Source organism: Meleagris gallopavo, chromosome 6 (assembly GCF_905368555.1).
Source record: "Meleagris gallopavo chromosome 6, MGAL_WU_HG_1.1, whole genome shotgun sequence".
In the NCBI taxonomy this organism is placed as follows: Eukaryota; Metazoa; Chordata; class Aves; order Galliformes; family Phasianidae; genus Meleagris; species Meleagris gallopavo.
This window is the reverse complement of record NC_139409.1, coordinates 8,665,213-8,685,070: the sequence shown is the minus strand read 5'-3', so window position 1 is coordinate 8,685,070 and position 19,858 is coordinate 8,665,213. Positions and strand designations below refer to the sequence as shown.

The 19,858-nt window shown below is 39.2% G+C and overlaps 1 protein-coding gene across 3 annotated transcripts in view; it reads right to left on the bottom strand.

Moving 5' to 3' along the window:
• Nucleotides 1–19,858, bottom strand: part of DNAJB6 (DnaJ heat shock protein family (Hsp40) member B6) — a 49,592-nt gene that overhangs the window by 27,625 nt on the left and 2,109 nt on the right. For all 3 annotated transcript variants that reach the window (XM_085227023.1, XM_085227024.1, XM_085227022.1), the window contains 6 exons: nucleotides 13,926–14,034; nucleotides 12,560–12,669; nucleotides 10,138–10,197; nucleotides 9,676–9,786; nucleotides 1,843–1,974; nucleotides 843–984 (listed from right to left, as the gene is read on the bottom strand). In XM_085227023.1, coding sequence (XP_085083149.1) covers nucleotides 843–984; nucleotides 1,843–1,974; nucleotides 9,676–9,786; nucleotides 10,138–10,197; nucleotides 12,560–12,669; nucleotides 13,926–13,990 — 620 coding nt within the window. In that variant the 5' untranslated portion in view covers nucleotides 13,991–14,034. The remainder of the gene's footprint in view (nucleotides 1–842; nucleotides 985–1,842; nucleotides 1,975–9,675; nucleotides 9,787–10,137; nucleotides 10,198–12,559; nucleotides 12,670–13,925; nucleotides 14,035–19,858) is intronic.

Sequence of the window (19,858 nt, the reverse complement as noted above, 5' to 3'; positions counted from 1 at the left end):
CAGTTACCTATTTTAAAGCACTATCAGCAGTTTGAAAGCCTACACCAGACCTAGGCTTCTAGATAATGAAGTGTAACAGAGCACTGCCTGCTTAACACAACAGTAGTTGGCAAGGTTTCACAATTAACAGTGCAGAAGATGTAACCAGTAATTCCATCAGTGATATTGCTTATTTCCAGAAAGCAATCTTCCTGCTCTAAGTTTGAATCCTACAGTTAATTCACACCTAGATTTTAACTAGCATGGCATTGTCCCTTCATGACTAAAATGAAGAAACCACACAGATGAACATAAACTCTGAAAATTGAACTCAGTGAGGAAAACACATCCATATTAAAAATGGAAGAATGTCTTCCCATTCAAAACAAGATGTTATGCAAAAATGATTTTCATTGGGTATTTCTTTTCCTTAAATGTTTAAGTACAGTAATCATATTCAATTATTTAATCAGTAAGTTGAAAGAATACTGAACATAATGTAGGGTACTCTGCATTTTCCCAAACGCAGTTTCTCCTTCACCCATGGGTATGCTTTGTGCAATACCTGAAAACACCTTCATTTTTAGGCCTTACAAGGCTGAACAATTCTCAGCTACTAGGAGCTTAGACAAAAATCACTACCTTCTCCATTTTCACATGCTATAACTATAAGCAACTCAGCAAAGCCAAGAGTCACAGAACCCAACACCACTTTTTTGCCTTTATTTTTTCAGAAAAATCCAAATTTTCTCACAACCACAACATCAAGAGAAATAACACAAACCAACGCTGTTGGTACATAAATAGTTATATGCATGTATGTGTAACTATATATTTCTATGTAGTTCATGGAAATCTCTTACCTCTTTGTAGTAATTTTTCTGCCGTTAACTATTTTAGTTGAGGTTGATACTGATTTGAAGTTTCCCATCCCACTACCGCCAAATGACGTAGAGGAGAACGAAGTAAGGCCTCCATGTCCCAGAGAACCAAACGAAGTAAAACCTATTGGGGAAAAAGTTAACATGAAAATTATTTGACCAAAGCCATAATTTTGCATGACTGTGGTCTTCAAATTTACTCAAACTACCTCCTAGCTTTGGGATGGCCTTTGACGCTCCATCAACACAGCATCAGTGACTCATGGCATTAAACACCAGTGTGAATCTAAGATCTCCAGCCCCACTGACTTCTTCCACATGGACACAGTTCCAAATGCAGAGCATTGTCATTTTTTAAAGAAAAGGCCTGTCAGCTGAACCCAACCATTGTAACATTATATCCCCTCAGGATAAAACTAATAGCTATAACATGTCTGATTTTTTATTTTAACAAAGACAGTGGGTTGCCCTACGTTAGCAGGCAACACAAGTTTTGTATTGTTAACATCTCAACTAATACTCAGAATCTTAACACTTGAAACAATGCTGACTACCATAAACTCTCAACAAGCTCTGAGCCACAGACCTTACCATTCGAGTTAACTATTCCAGAACTCATTCTAAATAGTCCCATGAGTTTCAAAACACAATTTTCCCAGGGTGTTTTCCAAAACTTAACCAAACGCAGTCACACCAGTGCTCAAGGACAAATAGAACTAAAACAATTCTCAAGCCATAGAGAAAGTGCACCATAGTCTTAGAGGTCTGTTCACTTTTTATCAACTTTCAAGTAGACCAAATATTGTAAGAAAGGTTTTGTTTACATTCAGACTTTTCAGAGAGCAGACTAAATTCCCAAAACATCAGTCTCACAGTTTTCCAGAACTAAGAAGGCAACTTTTAAAAAGTATTTATCTGCTTACTACACCGAGATCCTTTGTGAACCAAAACCACATTCTTTGTTAAATGCTACCTTATTTACCTGTGTCAAATGAAGGAAAAGGACTTCCAAAAGCTGGGAATCCACCAAAGGCAGAGAAAAATGATCCGCCAGCTCTGTTTCTGCTTCCCCTTGGACCTCGTCTGCCCCCGAAGAAGTCCTCAAAAGGATCTTCTACAAAACAAAAGACATTTAAAGAGGTTAATCTCACTGTATTTCATCATTAAGGCTTCTTTGAATTAAGGAAAAAAAAAAGTTCTAGTTGTAAGGTTCTTCCTTTGAAATGCTTGATTCTACTGAGATAAAACATTCACTCAAAAGGCAACTCCCATTGTCCTTTTGGACTAAATTCTGTCTCACGTTTAGAATTACAATCATAAGTAGTTGATTTCCTTATCATTTTAGCCATTTAATATTAAAACAACAATACACTTACTCAGCACAGTAAGCAGTAAAAGTTATAACATTAGTATACTTATTTCAGATGCTCACACAGCATAATTGACTGGGGAGCACAATAAAAGAACTGCAAATAAATATCAATTTAACTGTGTCCACTCAGCATTTGTCAGATTTAGAACTCTTCAGATGCATTATCATGATCTCTACACAGCAACAAGGGGTAACACTATGGGAAAATTAAAATTTCAGAATTTAACAGTGTTTACAATATTGGACATAAATACTGCTCGCTGTTCCAGATACTGCAGTCCACCACTATGAGGTCTCTGAAAAGTAACTTCCAGAACATTTCTGTCAATAATTGAAATATAAAAAGCCCAATCGAGGACTGAACTATGACTCAAATTTCAACTACTCCATGTGTTTATTTTAGCTGTTGCCACACTAGGTACTTTAAGCATTTATTCTGGTGCAGATTTAAGTAGTAAATTATGGGACACTGTGCATTCAGACACTATCAAGCAGGAGGAAAAGGTGAAAAACAGAGAGTGCCATGGAAAAAACTATGTCATGTGTATACACAACATTTCCATCAGCAGCAGTTATCAATTCCATTCCCATTAGGAGAGCAATAGATTCTTTCTAAAGAGAGATACTACACACATATAAAAAATGCCTACCTAATACATTTTTATGTATAATTTTATATATGTAAATAGACACCTCTGCAAGAATATCCCCATTTACTTAGAAGCAATCAAGCTTTCCTAAAATACAGATACTCCTAGGCTATCTGAAAAAGGATTTTTACTAACACTCTTCAAACAGTGTTAGATTTCAGTCACGTAACACATACTCAATATATACATTTCTTATTTTGAACTCCAAAGTTCAAAACCTTCAGCTCCTCAAAAAGAACTCTACGAGGATGAGTGCTGTACAGTACCAACAATTTTACCAAATTTTACAAGTGGAGATTCAATATTGAAACTAGGTCTGCTTAAGCCCTTCCTGAGAAATGGAGAAACTGGTGACAGCATCAGCAGGGTGACGAAAGCAAGGTAAACTGATGTAACTGTACTACTGTTCTGGTGTACTAATTGACAACCAAAAGGTCAGAGATTAGCCCACTTCTGGTAGCACCACAAAAATCCAAGCTCATGTATGCTACATCACCAAGTTCACTCATAGTGACATTTCTAAAGTAATCAGTCTGGTAATAAAAATTACTACTTCCCATCTGGTGCACGTGTGATTCGTTTACAGAAGTGTCACAATGTATTTAAGGCTGAACAAATAAAGCCCCTAAGGTCCAAGAACATATTCCCACCAGGGAAGATAGAAAATGCCAGGAACAACAAAAATAACCCTAGTTTACACAGTTATTGAATAAAAAGGCAGGACCAAACTTTTATCTTACATACACCACCAAGCAATGATAAAGTTTCCCTTGTTTCCAGGCTTTTTGGCTGTTGTGTTCCTGTGCTATTTTTACTTCAAGATAATCTGTTATTATCTTTAAAACTTTAGAAATAAAACCAGTTCTTGGGCACAGCAATATGGGAACCTGCAACTACAGTTTGCACGTCCCAAACAAGCACAGTAACCATTCTTTTTAAAACTGCTTTTTTTAAACCACTGCAGCTAATTGTTTTGAAGCCTAATATATTCTTGCTAGGGTGACTCAGAAGTTAGTTATGAAGGTCATTCACTCACGTGTACAAATGATCTATATTATATTACTCTCACTGTTAAGCTTTCTATTTATAGCCCAATTTTTCCTGTTACCTGGAGTTTGAATAGAAACAAAACAACCTGCCATGTAAGCTCTGAGTATAAGATCCCCCCGTGCTATCAGCCTATTCCACAAGTGACTCTCCCACATAGCAGCCAAAATGAAGATTTTATGGGAGATCCCCACTGTCAACACAGCTGCAAATGGATTACTGCCTGCTTCTCTCCTAACCTACACTTGGGCATGCTCCATGTCAGCCTTTGGCAACCTTACACACCAAAAAAACAAAACCTGTACTCCATTTCCAGCCTCAGGTGATTCCAGTCTGCAGTTCTGCTAATAATCCTCCGATGTTCTGCCAGTAATTCTAACGAATAAGTGAGATGCTCAAACCAGATCGCAACTGATTGCTGAATCCTCAGCAAGACAACTCAGGCGGGGAGCTGGGAAGCTTTTCCAAGGCAATATTCTCTCTTTTCATGACTGTGCTGACAGCCATTCAAGTACAGTACGCAGAAAAAAGTGCCAAACAGCAGAAGGCAGCAGGAGGCTTCTGCACGATCATTTGTTGTATCCCACACCACATACACATTCATACAGCAACCTCGCAACTGCTCAGGCAACGTTTATGCTTTTAGACCATAAATCAGGATGATGAATAGCCCCACTCAGCAAAATAATAACATTTCAGCCTGGTAGGTCTATTTTTATGATTTAGCAGAACCTTTCAATTCATGATAACCTTTCCATATAGACAGCTTTTCCAAAATGGATCAAATGAACCAAAATATCGGGGTGTTTTGATATAATGACTCCTCCTACAATAATAATTTTGGTGCATTTTACAATTTATGGTTTTCTTTTTTGATGTCAAATGCTTATCAGAGCAACAAAACTGAGCAGAAAAAAAAAAAAGTCCTCAAAACCACACAACAACCACAAGTAAAAGACCCTTCCAAAAATGGAAAACAACATACTGTGCAATTCACAAACATCATAAAACCAAAATACTGGACCTTAAGTCCTACTGAATGTTGTTCATTTTAATCAGGCTAGTACCAGAAGCTTATGAGATGACAAACTACCATTCTGACATCAAACTTGTGGCACCATGAAAACAGCAGGGACCAAAAGGTGAGAGGTTCAGGAAGACAGGGAGAGCTTTCTACTAGATCAGTGGCATGGGATGACACAGAGACACTGGGGAGAAAAGTAAATGCTTAAGCAAAGAACTCATGGTAAACTGTTAGGAAAAAAAGAAACACAACAAAGGACTCTGGGATTCTTGCTGTTGTTAGGTGGAAAGACTGCAGTTACATAAAGCCAAGTTAATATATAGGTAGGAAGGAACACAAAACCTCCAGCAACAGAAGACACGTTAACAAAGCCATCTGAAAATTCTGATGTTAGAAGTAATGTGTTCCTAAAAGAATTTACTTCTAATACCAGAAAAGATCTCTGCTAATTCAAAAGCAACTGTCCTGTCCATCTGGGTAAATCATACCAGCTGCTCACTGGTGTACAGCAGAACCCGACTTTATCATGTAGAAAATAATTTAACCTCAAAACAAACCTAACTCAACCACCACCACTGAAAATCACCCTGCAGCTCAAAATGAAGTAGGTCATGATCCCCTCCTCACCCTCAGTTCTCAGCTCTAACAGACAGGATTTTCTCACTGTCAGCAGCGTGATCCACTTGCAGAATACCAGAGAAGATGAGCTCCTTTTTGCTCTCCTGTGCTGTCCTATGACCACAGAACTGTATGACAAGTGGCATTAACTCACTGATCCAAAAGAAAACACTGCATGTTTGTATTGTGAGCTTTCTCCTGCATCCGTGAGCTAACCTGACTCAGCACTGGCAAGACTGGAGTATCTGAAAGCAAGCAGGCAGGAAAGCACAACAGCAGAAGAAGGGAATAAGGGAGGTAACAGCTGAGTACCTGCACTCGTCCACAACCCAGTTTTACTTCATGACTTTCATTAAAATCAACTTACAACATTGCTCAAACCTTCATCAAAAGTAGAAGTAAAAGTACCACACTTCCTACTGCAGTCACTTCTACCATGACACTATGCTAGCTGGGGCAATCAGATCTCACTGCTCAGCCTGATGGAAGTTCCACCACATCAGTTTTCTGCGGCGGCTCCCAGTGCAGCTGTAAAAGCAACTACACTGCTACAAGGAGTGCAGAGAACAAGTGCCCAGTGGTCCAAAGGAGCACAGGAGCATGCTGCCAGCAGTACTGCCACGTTAACCTTCATCACACAGTAAAGCTTATCCCAATGCAGTACTACTGCTCACCTCCAAAAAATTGAATAGTCACACTGTTAGCAAGTGTTCTCACATGCGCAAACTGCTTCAGCCAGAAGCTCTGACAGTAAGTATGTAAAGGGTCACTGTAAAAACAGGATTACTGCTCAGTCATCACCCTTTGGACTACCTGCCCAACCAGTAAACCTTCTTTCCTTTTGTTCACTGCAAGGGAAGCCACACTACTGCCTCTGCCAAAATACGACAGTGAGGAAAAGCTCAACACCTATACTGCAGATGCAGGGGGATGACACCATAACTGCAGTGCACTGAGCAAAGTGATGCTGAAAAGCTGCTTGGCCCTTACAGAAGGAAGCAGTCTAAGTGAACTGTATTCAGTATTACAGTCTGCATTGTTTCAGCAAGCAAAGACAGAGCCTGCCATGAACTCTTTGTATCAAAGCACACTGTAAGATGTATGGACCATATCAGAATCATCAGTGTAATAAATGCAGGTCAGAACAGCACACTCATGCAAAGGTTTGTAGGTTTGTAACACGTCCAATAAAATGAAATTACTGGAGTAGACATTTCTATCTTATCTCCTCTTTGAAAAAGGTCTCAAAGATACAGATTCACAGAAAATACACACAGAGCTTACACTATAGTTTCAGAGAGTACCCAAGACACAATAAAGTGTACTATCAGAACTTCACAAGCTGCAGAACCTATAGGCATTTCCCAAGGAAAAATTTTCATCCTTAATTATAACGTATACTGCAGTTGATCTCTTGATGAAAAGATCAGAAGAGCCACAAAGATGCTGTTGCAAACAGTGCTGATTCACCTGCCTAGTATATTTCACCACATTCCATAATTGCACATTCCATAAATGAAATGTCAAACAGATGCTTGCCCCACTTACTTATGAAAGCTTACCAGTAGAATTGTCATAGCATTTGAAAAGACTTTCTAAAGACATATAGGAGTGATTCTGGATTAGCAATTTCCTACATAAAAGAGATTGAGAACATTACCTTTTAATTTCATCTAAACCATAATTATATAGACATAGATCACTGTGCAAATCATAGAATCATAAAATCACTCAGGTTGGAAATTACCTTAAAGATCATCACATCCAAGGTATGCTCAGGCAAACCTTAAAAATGAAGGATTCTTCTATTACCACCGTATGACCTGCTTGCCTTGTGCCATGCCCAGCACTTGTCCTCTTAAAGACAAATTTAACCTGCTAGACATCCAAGGAAAAAAACCATTTTGGAGACCAGTAAGCTGAACCAGCTCAGAGATGCACACAATTAATACAATTAACTAAAGATAGGGGAAAGAAGGCGTGCCTGGGACCTCCTCTTAGGTCAGTGTGCCATCAAACAGCTCCTCAATGCATCTAGGGGGACATCAGCCAAAGATTCGAGTTTTAAGAGACAGAGGAGAATTTGGAGCATGGCCTCTTCAACAGCACAAGCTGTATGGAGCCAATGCCATTACTTCTGTCTGTGTGATAATGCTGGAGGGGTGAGATTATTCCTGCACTGGAAATGCTGCCTTTGAATCTATAAGGTTATATCTGATACATCACTGATAGTAAGATCCAGACCATTCCCTGAATAATTGTTGCACGCTTCCATACCAAAGCAATGAATGCACAAAGCTCTGAACTTAATATATACCAAAAGTTGCAAATTTGCATCAACAAAAAGTTTAATTACAAAGTGGACAACATTACGCAAGACAGCTTTAATTGAAAGCCTCCTCCATTTGCAGCTCTAGTAATCTAACAAATTTACTTTGCCTTAGACTGTCTAATCATCATAATTATCACAAAATGGAATTACATGTGGATTAAAACCATGATCTTACTCTCGTGCCCTAGCAAGACTATATCTAAATTAAAAAAAAAAAAAAAGCTTTAGAATTTGAACTTGCCATTAATTTGAACTTGGTAATTTATCCAGAAATTTCTGTCATCTTCCCTTGGCTCCAACTATTCAACAGTCACTTTTCTATGCTTGTGATAAAAAGCTTCATGAAGATATGCCATTTTTTAAAAAATGTCCTAAAATACATTTCATATAAAATACATTTTGCAAGGATTACTGCACACAGTTTTTCACGTGAAGACTCTTTAGACTTAAAGTAACTCACCACACTTCTCCAGAACATTCACCTACTGATTATGTACCCAGTATTGCAGAAGTCAACTTTCAGTAATTCTCTGTTGTATAACAGAACCAAACTACATAACATACAGCTATCCAATTGAGTTTCCTTGACAAAAATGTCTGCCTAGTTAGCCATGTAACAAAGTTAGATTTTTACTGTTGGAAATCAAAGGTACAATTAGAGTTTTGAATCTCAGAAGGTACACTGATAAAACAAGCTAACACGCTAGAGCTGCCAAGTTCATTATCTACATAGAATGAGACAGACTTCTCTCAGCCATCAAAGTCCAGAGAGGACACCCATATGGAGCAGCTTAACACATCTGACCACAGAGAAAAGCACTATTCCTTGCAGGATTTATTTGCTAGACACACGGATATCTAATGCTGTTTGACATGCTCTGAAGTATCCTGCCTAACTCCTAATAACTGAAGGGCAGTGATCTGCTCTAGCGCCTGGGTTTTATTTTCTAGCCCATACAGAAATTATAGAGTCTATACTGAACATAGGATCTGATCTCCTTTATAGGTCATAACTTATGCAGCAGAACATACACTGAGATGCTGAATTAGAATTCTAGCACTTCTGAGAAGATCCTCATACACTCGAGCAAGTAAAATCACAACGACAAACGAACATCAGCACTATGGTAAGATCAGTTTAACAGTTTTGTCACACACTGCTTCCTTTACCTAAGCTAAGCACAGACTTCAAGAGATACCTAAATTATCTAGATACCTGTAGATATCTGTACCTACAGAGGCTCCATCCCCCAAGCAAACAAGTGACATAAAACCTGGAAGATTCTCTAGCTGATGTATGCAGCTGTTTTTATCTTGATCCCAGAAAATCATTTGTGGTATACCAATTCATGCTGGGAGACATGCTGTAACAGTTTAAAGTAACCTAGTCAGTTCAGAAGCTCTCCAAATTACATTAAATATTTACAGATCAAGAGGTCAAATTCAGCAGACAAAGTCCACAGAGAATTCCAGTGTATACTTCTTCTGTCCAATGTTATTTCCTTCCAACCTACAGAGACAGAGCTGCCACAAAATTAAGTTTTTTTTTTTAAGCAACTCCTTCTGACAAACATGAGCAGGTAATCTAAACATACTCTGTACTACCACATCAACTGAGAGAAAAGACTGTTACAGACACTTTAATATAGAACTGCTTACCACCCATTTTCAGAGCTACTTCTCATAGAGCTGTTTTAGCTAAGTATGTTCCATAGGACTGAAATGAATCAGCCACAGCAGAGATGGACGTAACTAAAACTTAGATTACTTACCGAAGAAGTCAAAAGAAAAAGGGTCCCTTCCACCAAAAAACTCCCTGAAGACGTCATTTGGGTTACGGAATGTAAATCCAAATTCAAATGGATTATCATGGTGACTTCCACCTGCAAAAAACAAGTTGAATTTCAGTCACCCTCACACACTTGCACTACCAGTAAAGTTGAAGCCAATGCAGTCTTTCAGGCATTTAAAAAAAAGTATATACTAAAATTCCTATTATTTCTATCATCCTCTCAGGTATCCCACAAAGTAAATACACTTAGTACTTAATTCCTAATTGATATTAATTCAATTAATTCTATTTTCTTTTTCCAGATATGAGCAGACAAACCATAAAACATAATAATCATAATATACTTTAGGCCTTAGTATAGGCAATCCTGGACTCTTCTTTAAAAAAGCAGAAGAATGGCTTTCCAGCAAAACAAAGAACAAACTGCCAATTGACCACATACCTCCACCTCCATTTATTAAGCCTTCTTTTCCAAATCTGTCATAGATGTCACGTTTTTTAGCTGCAAGAAAAAGTTGTACATTGTATCAGTAATTAAACACAATAAATTGTTAAAAAAATATATTAATTATAACAATTAAAAACACTTAACTGGTCTTTTCAGCTAAACTTCTTCTCAAAGCTAGTTTATTTAAGAAAGTTCTGACAAGAAACCAGTAAAATTTTTTGTTGAGGGCTACTAAAGCAGTTTAGGTTCAGAAAGAGCAAGTCATTTTACACTTACTACCATGTAGATATAAAATCTTAGGGCCTCCTGTACTAGAAAAAAAAAAAAAAATACTGTCATACATGAACAAACCTCAAAAGAATACCCATCCTTATATATCTACCATGGAAAGCTTTTGGCTGAAAAGCTCTGGGATTAAACCCTCTAAGTTGATTGAAACTTGGCTAGACAAAGCCCAGGTCACCTCTCTGCAAGAAAGAAGATTCCACAAGCTCTCTTGACAAACTGTCCCTTGTGCTGAAGGATTTTCATCGTGAACATTTTGTTCCCTTTATTCAACTGGAACACTCCTTGATGCAGATCTTTGCCTTTTATTGTGCAACACCAAGTTCACTGTGAGGAAGTGGTAAGGAAGGAAGAACAGGATTTTGTGTGACTATAAACTGAATTCTAGCCACTTTATGTTTATAAGGAGACCAAAAAGTAAAAAAATAAAATTTGTAAAAAAAGAAAAAAAAAATTCCATGGAAGGATTCAACTCAAACTGCTTGCTGTCTGTTGTTTCAGAAGACATGGAATGCTCTTCATTTCACTGCAGACCAGCACCCCAGTATCCACAAGTACTGGAGAGAAAGCAAGTTAATTACTACATAAGATCAGCCTGCGCTGCTGGCACTGCAGGGAAATCTGAGAGTATTTTGCTGATACTCCCTAGAAGTATCAGTCAGGACATCTGATTTTAGATTCTTCATGTTAATTTGTTAATCCCACTGTAATATTTTCAGTGGAAGACGTTTTTGAAATTCAAATAGCATAACTGAAAGAAAATGCTGTTACCTCAAACAGCTACTGAGGAGTAAAATACTTCCTCCTGGCTACAGAAATCCAATTTTACATATTGGTTATCATTTAGAAATGATGGAACCTTGCAATAGGTACACATATACATACACAAAGAACAAAGCCTAATTCAACACCTTTGGTATTGCCTTTTTAGAACACAAATAAAGGAAGTTAGCCTACTTCCATCAATTAAAAATGGACACAGAACACACTGTCAGAAGCAGCAGAAAACAGTTAAGACCTGAGAGCTCCAAAAGCCTGAAGTTCACCTTGAAAAAAATTTAATGTTCTTGAAACCTGGAGACAAGCATGCCCTATGATCAGACCATTTCAATATCCTTTGCCTATGTAATCTCTTACACAGCTACCTTCCTTGCAAAAATGTCTTCATTCACAAGATTGGTCGCCCCTCAACCACTGGGCTCAGGATTTAGTTACCCTTATGCACAAGTGACTGTTAAGATCCCAGTAACTTCAGTTTGGTATACATCCAAGAACAGGAAATATTTTCAGAAAATATTTTCAAAAAGTGTTCTAAAATTCCAGGAATGTATTGTTTCCAAAGAATCTAAAGATCTATATGCCACCCAGACCAGTATCCTACTTTTACCTTACCCAAAAAGTTTACTTAAGAAGGTGAAGCTACTCTAGAAGATGAAAGTTCATAAATTCAGTTTTATTTCCATCATGGCAATTAAGAATCAAAATCAAATCAAATCAAACACACAGGGTGTACAAGACAGCTAAACCAGGCTAAATTCTGAAAGGTAATCTAGATCCTGCTGCTACTTTAAATAGAGCTTTCCCACTCACTGGTTCCAGGTGAAATCAAGGACACTTCAGAAATAGAATACAGACAGCTGCAGTCAATTACAGAGGAAAATAATCAAAGTTGCTTAAATCACTTCATTATGATTCAGACTGCTTCTGTCAAGACATTTGCAAAAGTTAATGCTGCTTTTCAAGCAAGAAGACACAGGTGAACTAGAAAGTGAATTCCTCCACCACACAGGTCAGGCTAAGCAACTGATTTCAATTAAAACTTCGCCTGTATTTATGGTAATATTGGTTTGACTTCCTTAGACAAAAGTGGATCTTAGCTTCCAAAAGGAAATTGTCTGGGTTACTCATCTAGAAAGATACTGAATTTTTGGTTTCAAAATTTCTGCTCATTCTGTCTTACCTGCAAGCTTCCCCCCCACCCCTTCCTTTTCCTCAGGAAGTAGTCTAGTTGCATGGAAAAATACGGTTAAAATACCCCTTTACAAGCATCATGAATTTTCTCCTAAGCATTTTCAGTCTTACACTGACTATCCAGAGAGCTGCAGTGCAAAAGCCCATTTAAAATACCTACCATCTGACAGAACTTCATAGGCCTCGGCCACTTGTTTAAATTGCTGCTCTGCTTCTTCTTTATTTTCTGGATTCTTATCAGGGTGCCATTTCAATGCCAATTTACGGTACCTAATTGGAAGGAAATAAAAGGTATTTTACACTGAAATGAAGAAATATGCTATAAGCACAGACTAGATATCAGGAATTCTACACTGTGAGGATGGTGAGACACTGAAATAGGTTGCCCAGCGAGATGCCCCCTCCCTGGAGGCATTCAAGGCCAGGCTGGATGGGGCTGTGAGCAACCTGATCGAGAGGGAGGTGTCCCTGCCTATAGCAGGGGGTTGGAACCAGGTGATTTTAAGAGTTCCTGCCAAACCAAACCGTTCTATGATTCTAAACACAAAATGCGTCAAACAAGTTTTCAGGGGCTAAAGTACTTACAGATTTCCCAGTGCCTTATATCTTGCCTCTAGAACAGCATCAACAGACCTTGCAGGTATACAGAGAACTGTCTACCCAGATTTGCTCAAAAAAAAAAATTTAAAAACTGGAGTTCTTCAGATATTTTTAGATTTACTACTCCTGAGTTTCTGAACAAAAGGCAGGTGTGAAAAAACATTCCGTAACATTTCTGCTATATCTTTCTTCTTAAACGCTCCATACTCCAACTACACTAAACCAAAACCAACTACTATAAACATCAAGAGTATTATTCTGATCCAGACCAGAGATGATAAAGCGTCAGGAGTACCTTAGCAACTAACTGTGGTAGTATCTCACATCAGAGGCACATTTGATGGCTAACTCACATATAATCCCTATGCTCAAAAGGGATGTTTTAGGCTAACTGTTCAAAACTACTTAGAGGAGCAAAGCTAAAACTCGTGTAAATGTTGATTCATAGCATTTCACACAGTCATGCAGCATTACAGTTCAAATTCTGAGTTGACATAGATTTTCTTGTGCAAATTCCTGCACATACAAGGGACAAAAAAAGTGGAGTGCCACGCACTAGTGCAATTTGATTAATTGTAAAGCAGAGCACTCAGGAGAAGGCAAGATAAACACAGCATTTCTACGTCACTCAAAGCTGCGTCCTAATGTCAAACATTTTTGGTATACTAGGAACATGTACTATGGGAACATCTCCTCCCAACAGTTTGCTGTAAAGTAAACAGCAACTTTTAGGGAAAAACAAAAGGCAGTATGCCAAATACTTGTTAATAACTTAGAAATCTAAGCACCTCTGCAAATGGAGGGGAAGATGGGTTGCAGTTCAGCCACGGAATGTTACCTCATATGATGACTATTCACCCAAGTATTGAAAACAGAGGATATATTTCCTCCTTAAAATATCCCATATATACCAAGGTGATACTTACGCTTTTTTAATATCTTCTGCTGAGGCATGCTTCTGCACTCCCAGAACTTCATAGTAATCCACCATGTTTCAGCAGTTGTCTTGTTAACAACAGGTGGGTCTTTCAAATCCTGCAACAACAAGAGCTTGTAAATGAAGTCTGTATGATAACACTGCATCATTTTTAAAAAGATCAAGGCAGAACTCAGTACGTGCTACTACCAAAACTGATCTAGTAGGTGACTGCTTTTACATAGTCAAATGTTCCAAGCATACACACGCACAGACACACACACTAAAGATTCACTTATTTTAGGTTGACACATGAGCCAATTACTTTGATTCTAATTTGGATTCATGTTCTTTAATTTCATTGAAACACAGTGAAAAGAGATTAAGGAAAACAGCAGGCTCCTGAAATAAATTAGACAGAAAAGCTGGTTTTAATCACTACAGTAAGAAGGAATTGTACTGTATGCCATCATTTTTACATACACATGAATTACTTCTGAATGGAAAAGCAGCCACACATCATATTACTTTATGGCACCTAGGTGATATCTTAAGCACATGAGCATAAGCAGACAGCAATGTTTTTTCATGGTACTTTTTAGTAGCTTTTCTTGTATTTAAATCTTGACAGACAAATCACACGTTGCCAAGGCTGCCGAATGCCATTTTCTGATTACCAACAGCAAGTACGTAGGCAGAAAAGACCACTCAACTGAAGGCTAACCAACCAACTCAAATAAGGAAGCTGTTTGTATTCCTCAGAATAAGAGAACAGTTTTCACAGGAACAAAAATAAACTGAAGCCACTTTTTCCCCCCCCCTTTGAGTCACGCTGTGTGTCCTCTTATAGTCCAGGTAGTTTCATTTTTACATTTGCAGAAGTGCTGTAAGAATCAAACACAACACTCTGAAATAAAGTTACTCTACTGATACTACATGCATCTTTCAATACCCTAAGATACAAACATTGAAGTGAGACCTCCTTTTACAATAATTAGGTACTTCTTCAAAATAACATTGCTGTTGCAGGTTAAAGCCAAATGAACTCATAAAGGTGGGGATGTGGTTACATTCACAACTCCTCAAATGAGCAGGCTCTTGCTTAAACTGGCACTGCCATGCTCTTGCCACCCCACTACCAACAGAAACAAACATACAGGAAAGGCTACGTGCTTTTTGCAATCTAATTAACCAGACTCCCACAGACACTGAAAACATTAAAGTGCAACAGGTTAGGAGACCTCTAATTGACTCTGCCCTTTGATGAAACCTCCACACTGAAACAAACAGTATGGGTGTAGTTAATAACGCAACCAACACTAAGAAGGGATGCTGGAAGACACAGTAAAATGAACATCAAGAATGCCAAAACACATATAATAAGAGCAAGCTTCAATATGTAAACAGGTTACAAAAAATAACCCAGAATACTCAACTAACAACCAGCCTAGCAAGAACTGCTGTTTCCCAAACAAATGGGAAAGATGTGAAACTCTTGGAATGAGTCCAGAGGAGGGCCACTAAGATGATCAGAGGACTGAAGCATCTCTCCCATGAGAAAAGGTCGAAGGAACTGGGATTGTATAGCTTGGAGAAAAGAAGGCTCCACAGAGACCTCATTGTGGCCTTCCAAAATTTGAAGGGAGCACATAAAAGGGAGGGGGAATGGCTGTTTACAAGGGTGGATAGTGATAGGAAAAGGGGGGAATGGTTTTAAATTAAGACAGGGGAGGTTTAGGTGAGATATTAGGAGGAAGTTTTTCCACACAGAAGGTGGTGACACACTGGAACAGGTTGCCCAAGGAGGTTGTGGTTGCCCCATCCCTGCAGGCATTCAAGGCCAGGCTGGATGTGGCTCTGGGCAGCCTGGTCTGGTGGTTGGCGACCCTGCACATAGCAGGGGGTTGGAATGAGATGGTCACTGTGGTCCTTTTCAAGCCAGGCCATTCTATGATTCTATGAAATGATCAGAACAGCCCTACTATCACACAGATGAGGAGCACAGTTAGCAGGGGTTAAGTACATTATCAAATCTTGGAGCCAATCATCGTGAGCAACAGTATGTATAGAACACACACGTTACAGAAAGAAGGAAAAAAATGCAGTGTGTTTGCACAGTGTGTAAGCGGCATTGCTCAGTTTTCACCTGCCACCAATGCGATACACGCAGTTCAGACACGCAAGCAGCTCTCTGAAAAAACCAAACTGCTCGCATTCTCTCACTCAACCATTCAGGCAACAGAAAGAGTTCATCTACAATTAATCAACATTTCTAGCTGCTAGTTACCATAAAGCATAAACTGCACTGCTACAATTTCAGGCATCAACGGAATGTTTTCTTGAGTCTGAGAAAGTTTTAACAATATTTACGTAAGGAAAACTCATCTGAAGCTTTTTCTACCATCCAGCTTAGGCAAAACATACTAAACCACAGAACAGATAGCATCAGCTAATGTTCTGACCCTTAAAAATACAGATTTCTGCGCAGCGCCCAGTAAGCAGGGGAAAAAAACCTCACAAACTAGAAAAGAAACCTGCCTACAATACAGGAAAATAGAAGATTTTAAGTATTTCCTCAGGAAAACCACCACCATCAACTTACAACAAACGAGAAAACAGTTATGACTGATAGTTTAAAGGCTGTAGTAACATGCCTGGTTAAAAAATCCCAACAATTCCTTGCCTGCAAAGCAAAACCCAGAACTACACAGCTGTCCTAATCAAAATGACAGAAAGAAGATCTTTTCCCAATCTCAAATGCGTCAAAGATTTGTCCTCAAATGCACGAGCGACTCTTATTAACTAGGCACTCGTGAGTCTTTTTCCTTCCACGAGGATTCCAGCCTACATTAGTTTACTGCCCACTTCCAACCACAGCAAACCTTCAAAGCCTCAAAATAAAAATCAAGCAAAAATATTCCAGATAGAAACTTTTCATAACCTTTGTTTTTTACTTGCATAAATCTACAGCTGCTTGTATGCGTCACCGCAGTGTGTTTACAGGATTCTATCAGCTATTCCAACTCCTCATGAGCATGAACAAACCCAACTGCCAAACATTCCTGTGAAACAAAAGTTTTCATAGATTTCTCAGATCTCCCAGGAGTTCTGGCTTACCAAGAAGCACAGCACTCACACTGATACAAAGCAACCAACATGCTGAGGCTTGAGACCTTCCTCTCACAGTAAAGCTCAAAGCTGTATCAGTTCAGAATGATCTTGAAATGTGTCTCGTAGTCTCTCTACAAGTGAAGTCCTCAGCTACAGAAAAGGCATGTGTATATTTACAAAAGATACGTAGAGATCTAGAGATCATCTATAAGATCAGATGACAAGGAAGAGGTAATTTATCAGATGCACAGCCTTCCAGAATGACAAAGCAGCAGCCCAAACTAAATACAGAGTAGAGGAAGGCACCTAAATGAGAAGTTATTAAATCGTCCAGGAGTGAATTTAGACAACAAGGGCCATGTGACCTTTGCAGTCAGAAAGTTATCTATTTCTGGCCATGAAGCAATGGTACAGCAAGAATAGCCCTGAAAGATTCCAGAACAGCTCAAGCTTAGTGACTCGTTCAGTCACCTGGGCAGAGGGACATCAGGTTCCAAATGCCCTGATTCACACAATTTACCCAAGAAGCTGATATCGACACCCTATGAGCTGCCCAGCCAGCCGACCCCTCCTACCTGTCTGCTTTCCACATCTGAATCATTACATCCAGAAAGTAACAGAGGAGAACACCCTCTTTCAAACCCAGCTCAGTTTCAGCTTGAGTCTGACCTACCAGCAGCAATTCCCAGATGTCTCTGGTATGTCAGCAGATGATGCACATGCAGTAGATGACACATGTGCCCTAGGATCTTTGAGAATTACAACCTGTGATTAAGAAAATAAGATTTCTCACATTCCAAGAGTTTTTATTAGAAAGCAGTGTGTCAGACCTGATGAGCTTTTATACTCCTTCAAAGAACGACAAACATTCCAAGCAGCATTAGTGCTGTTGGATCCAGGGCCACGGATAGGATGGCATGCAACACACACTCAAGTCTCCTAGTATCTCTTTAACTGATTTTTATATAGCTGGAATACCTTCGTTAAGTCTTATTATTATTATTATTATAGTCCAGTAAACTGAGAGGCATACCCTAACGTTTCCAGGCTGAACATAACAACCTTAGGATGACATTCAGTCACGTCAATTGCTCATCGCCTACAGAATTCAAATATAATCCCTGAATTGTAATGGCTTGCCTACTCTATCTTTCCAAGCAAATCTTCTAGAAGAAGGGTTACAAAAAAGGTCAATCATAAAGCACTAACTGCCACAGAAAACAGCACAGAAACCCCACTCGTACAACAACCAAGGAGATTTCACCCAGCACAACACACTAAGCTATATGCAAAATCCTTGCACTTTTAACTTCCACTGATCCCAAGTCAGAAAAGCTACCAAAGTTTCATCTCACAGGCTCCACAAACCGGTTTCTTTCCTGAAAAATGTAAATACACAGCATAACTGAAGTTAGCAAAATGTACTTAAATAACAACGTTTATCCTCATCATGTTACACTGCCAAGCATCCCCGAGAGATGAATCTAACCAAATCAACATTCCAAAATGCTTACTTTAATCCTATGCTTACAACAAACATCCTGTCTCCACGTTAGAAAACAGTTGTCCTGAAATCGTTTTCTGAGTCCAGTTTTACTTAAGACAGACTTCCCCAGAGTCACACTACATTTTAAGACAAAACAATTTCTCCTAATCAAACAAAATTTCTGGCACACAAGTTTTAATGAAGGCTCTTCTATGAAGTAGCTACAAATGGCCTCAGCCTTATTATTTGAGTCACGAACTCCTTCAGTACAGGATAACCCACAACAGAAGTGAGGAGGGCAGGCAGGGCATATAGGTCAGTACAAAACAAACTGGATATACAGAAAAAAGACATTCATATGCAGGAATGTAGTTAAATAAACAAACAGTCCAAACTTAAGAGAAATCCAACATCCATTCAAATGTACCATTTCATTCAAAGGCACGTAAGTTCAACCTACTAACATCAACTAGATTCACAGAACTGTTTGAGTTGGAAGGGACCCTTAAAAGCCATTTGGTCCAACTCCCCCGCAGTGAACAGGGACACCACCAGGTGCTCAGAGCCTCATCCAGCCTGACCTTGAGCATCTCCAGGGATGGGCATCCACCACCTCTCTGGGCAACACGTCCCAAGGCCTCTCCCTTCTCACTGTAGAAGTGTTTTTCTTTATATCCAACTAAAGCTCCCATCTTTTAATTTGAAACCATTTCCTCTTGTCCTGTCACCACAGACCCTGCTAAAGAGTCTGTCTCCTTTCTTACAGTCCCTTTAGATACCAACAGGCCGCTCTCAGGTCCCCCCACAGCCTTCCCTCCTCCAAGCTGCACAGCCCAGCTCTCTCAGCCTCTCCTTGCAGGACAGGTGTTCCATCCATTGGGTCTTCCTCTGGATATGCTCCAGCAGGTCCACGTCTCTCCCGTACTGAGGACTCCACAGCAGTTTCAATTTAAATCTACGCTGAAATAAACGATCATCCTAAGAACCAACAAGTTCTGTCAAAGTTAAGTAGCTTCTCACAGATCTTTCCATTCCATTAATAAATTAACGTTATGGCCAAAGGAAAAGCTGCTGATAGAAAACGTTCTGTTCAAAGCACCACCATTTCTAAGGCACAGACCAGAAGGTCTATTCCACGCTGACAGCTCTGTGTATTGACATGGGTGAGATGTGCCAGCAGCACAAGAACAGAATGCCAACACGCATGGCTGCATCACTGCCCAACCTCGTGGGACATTTCACTCAATACCAGACCAAACGCAGTGCCTGCGGCCTCACATGGACACACAAACATCACTCTGATCTGGCACAACCTCACCTCAAATGTGTCAAACAGATGCTGGAGT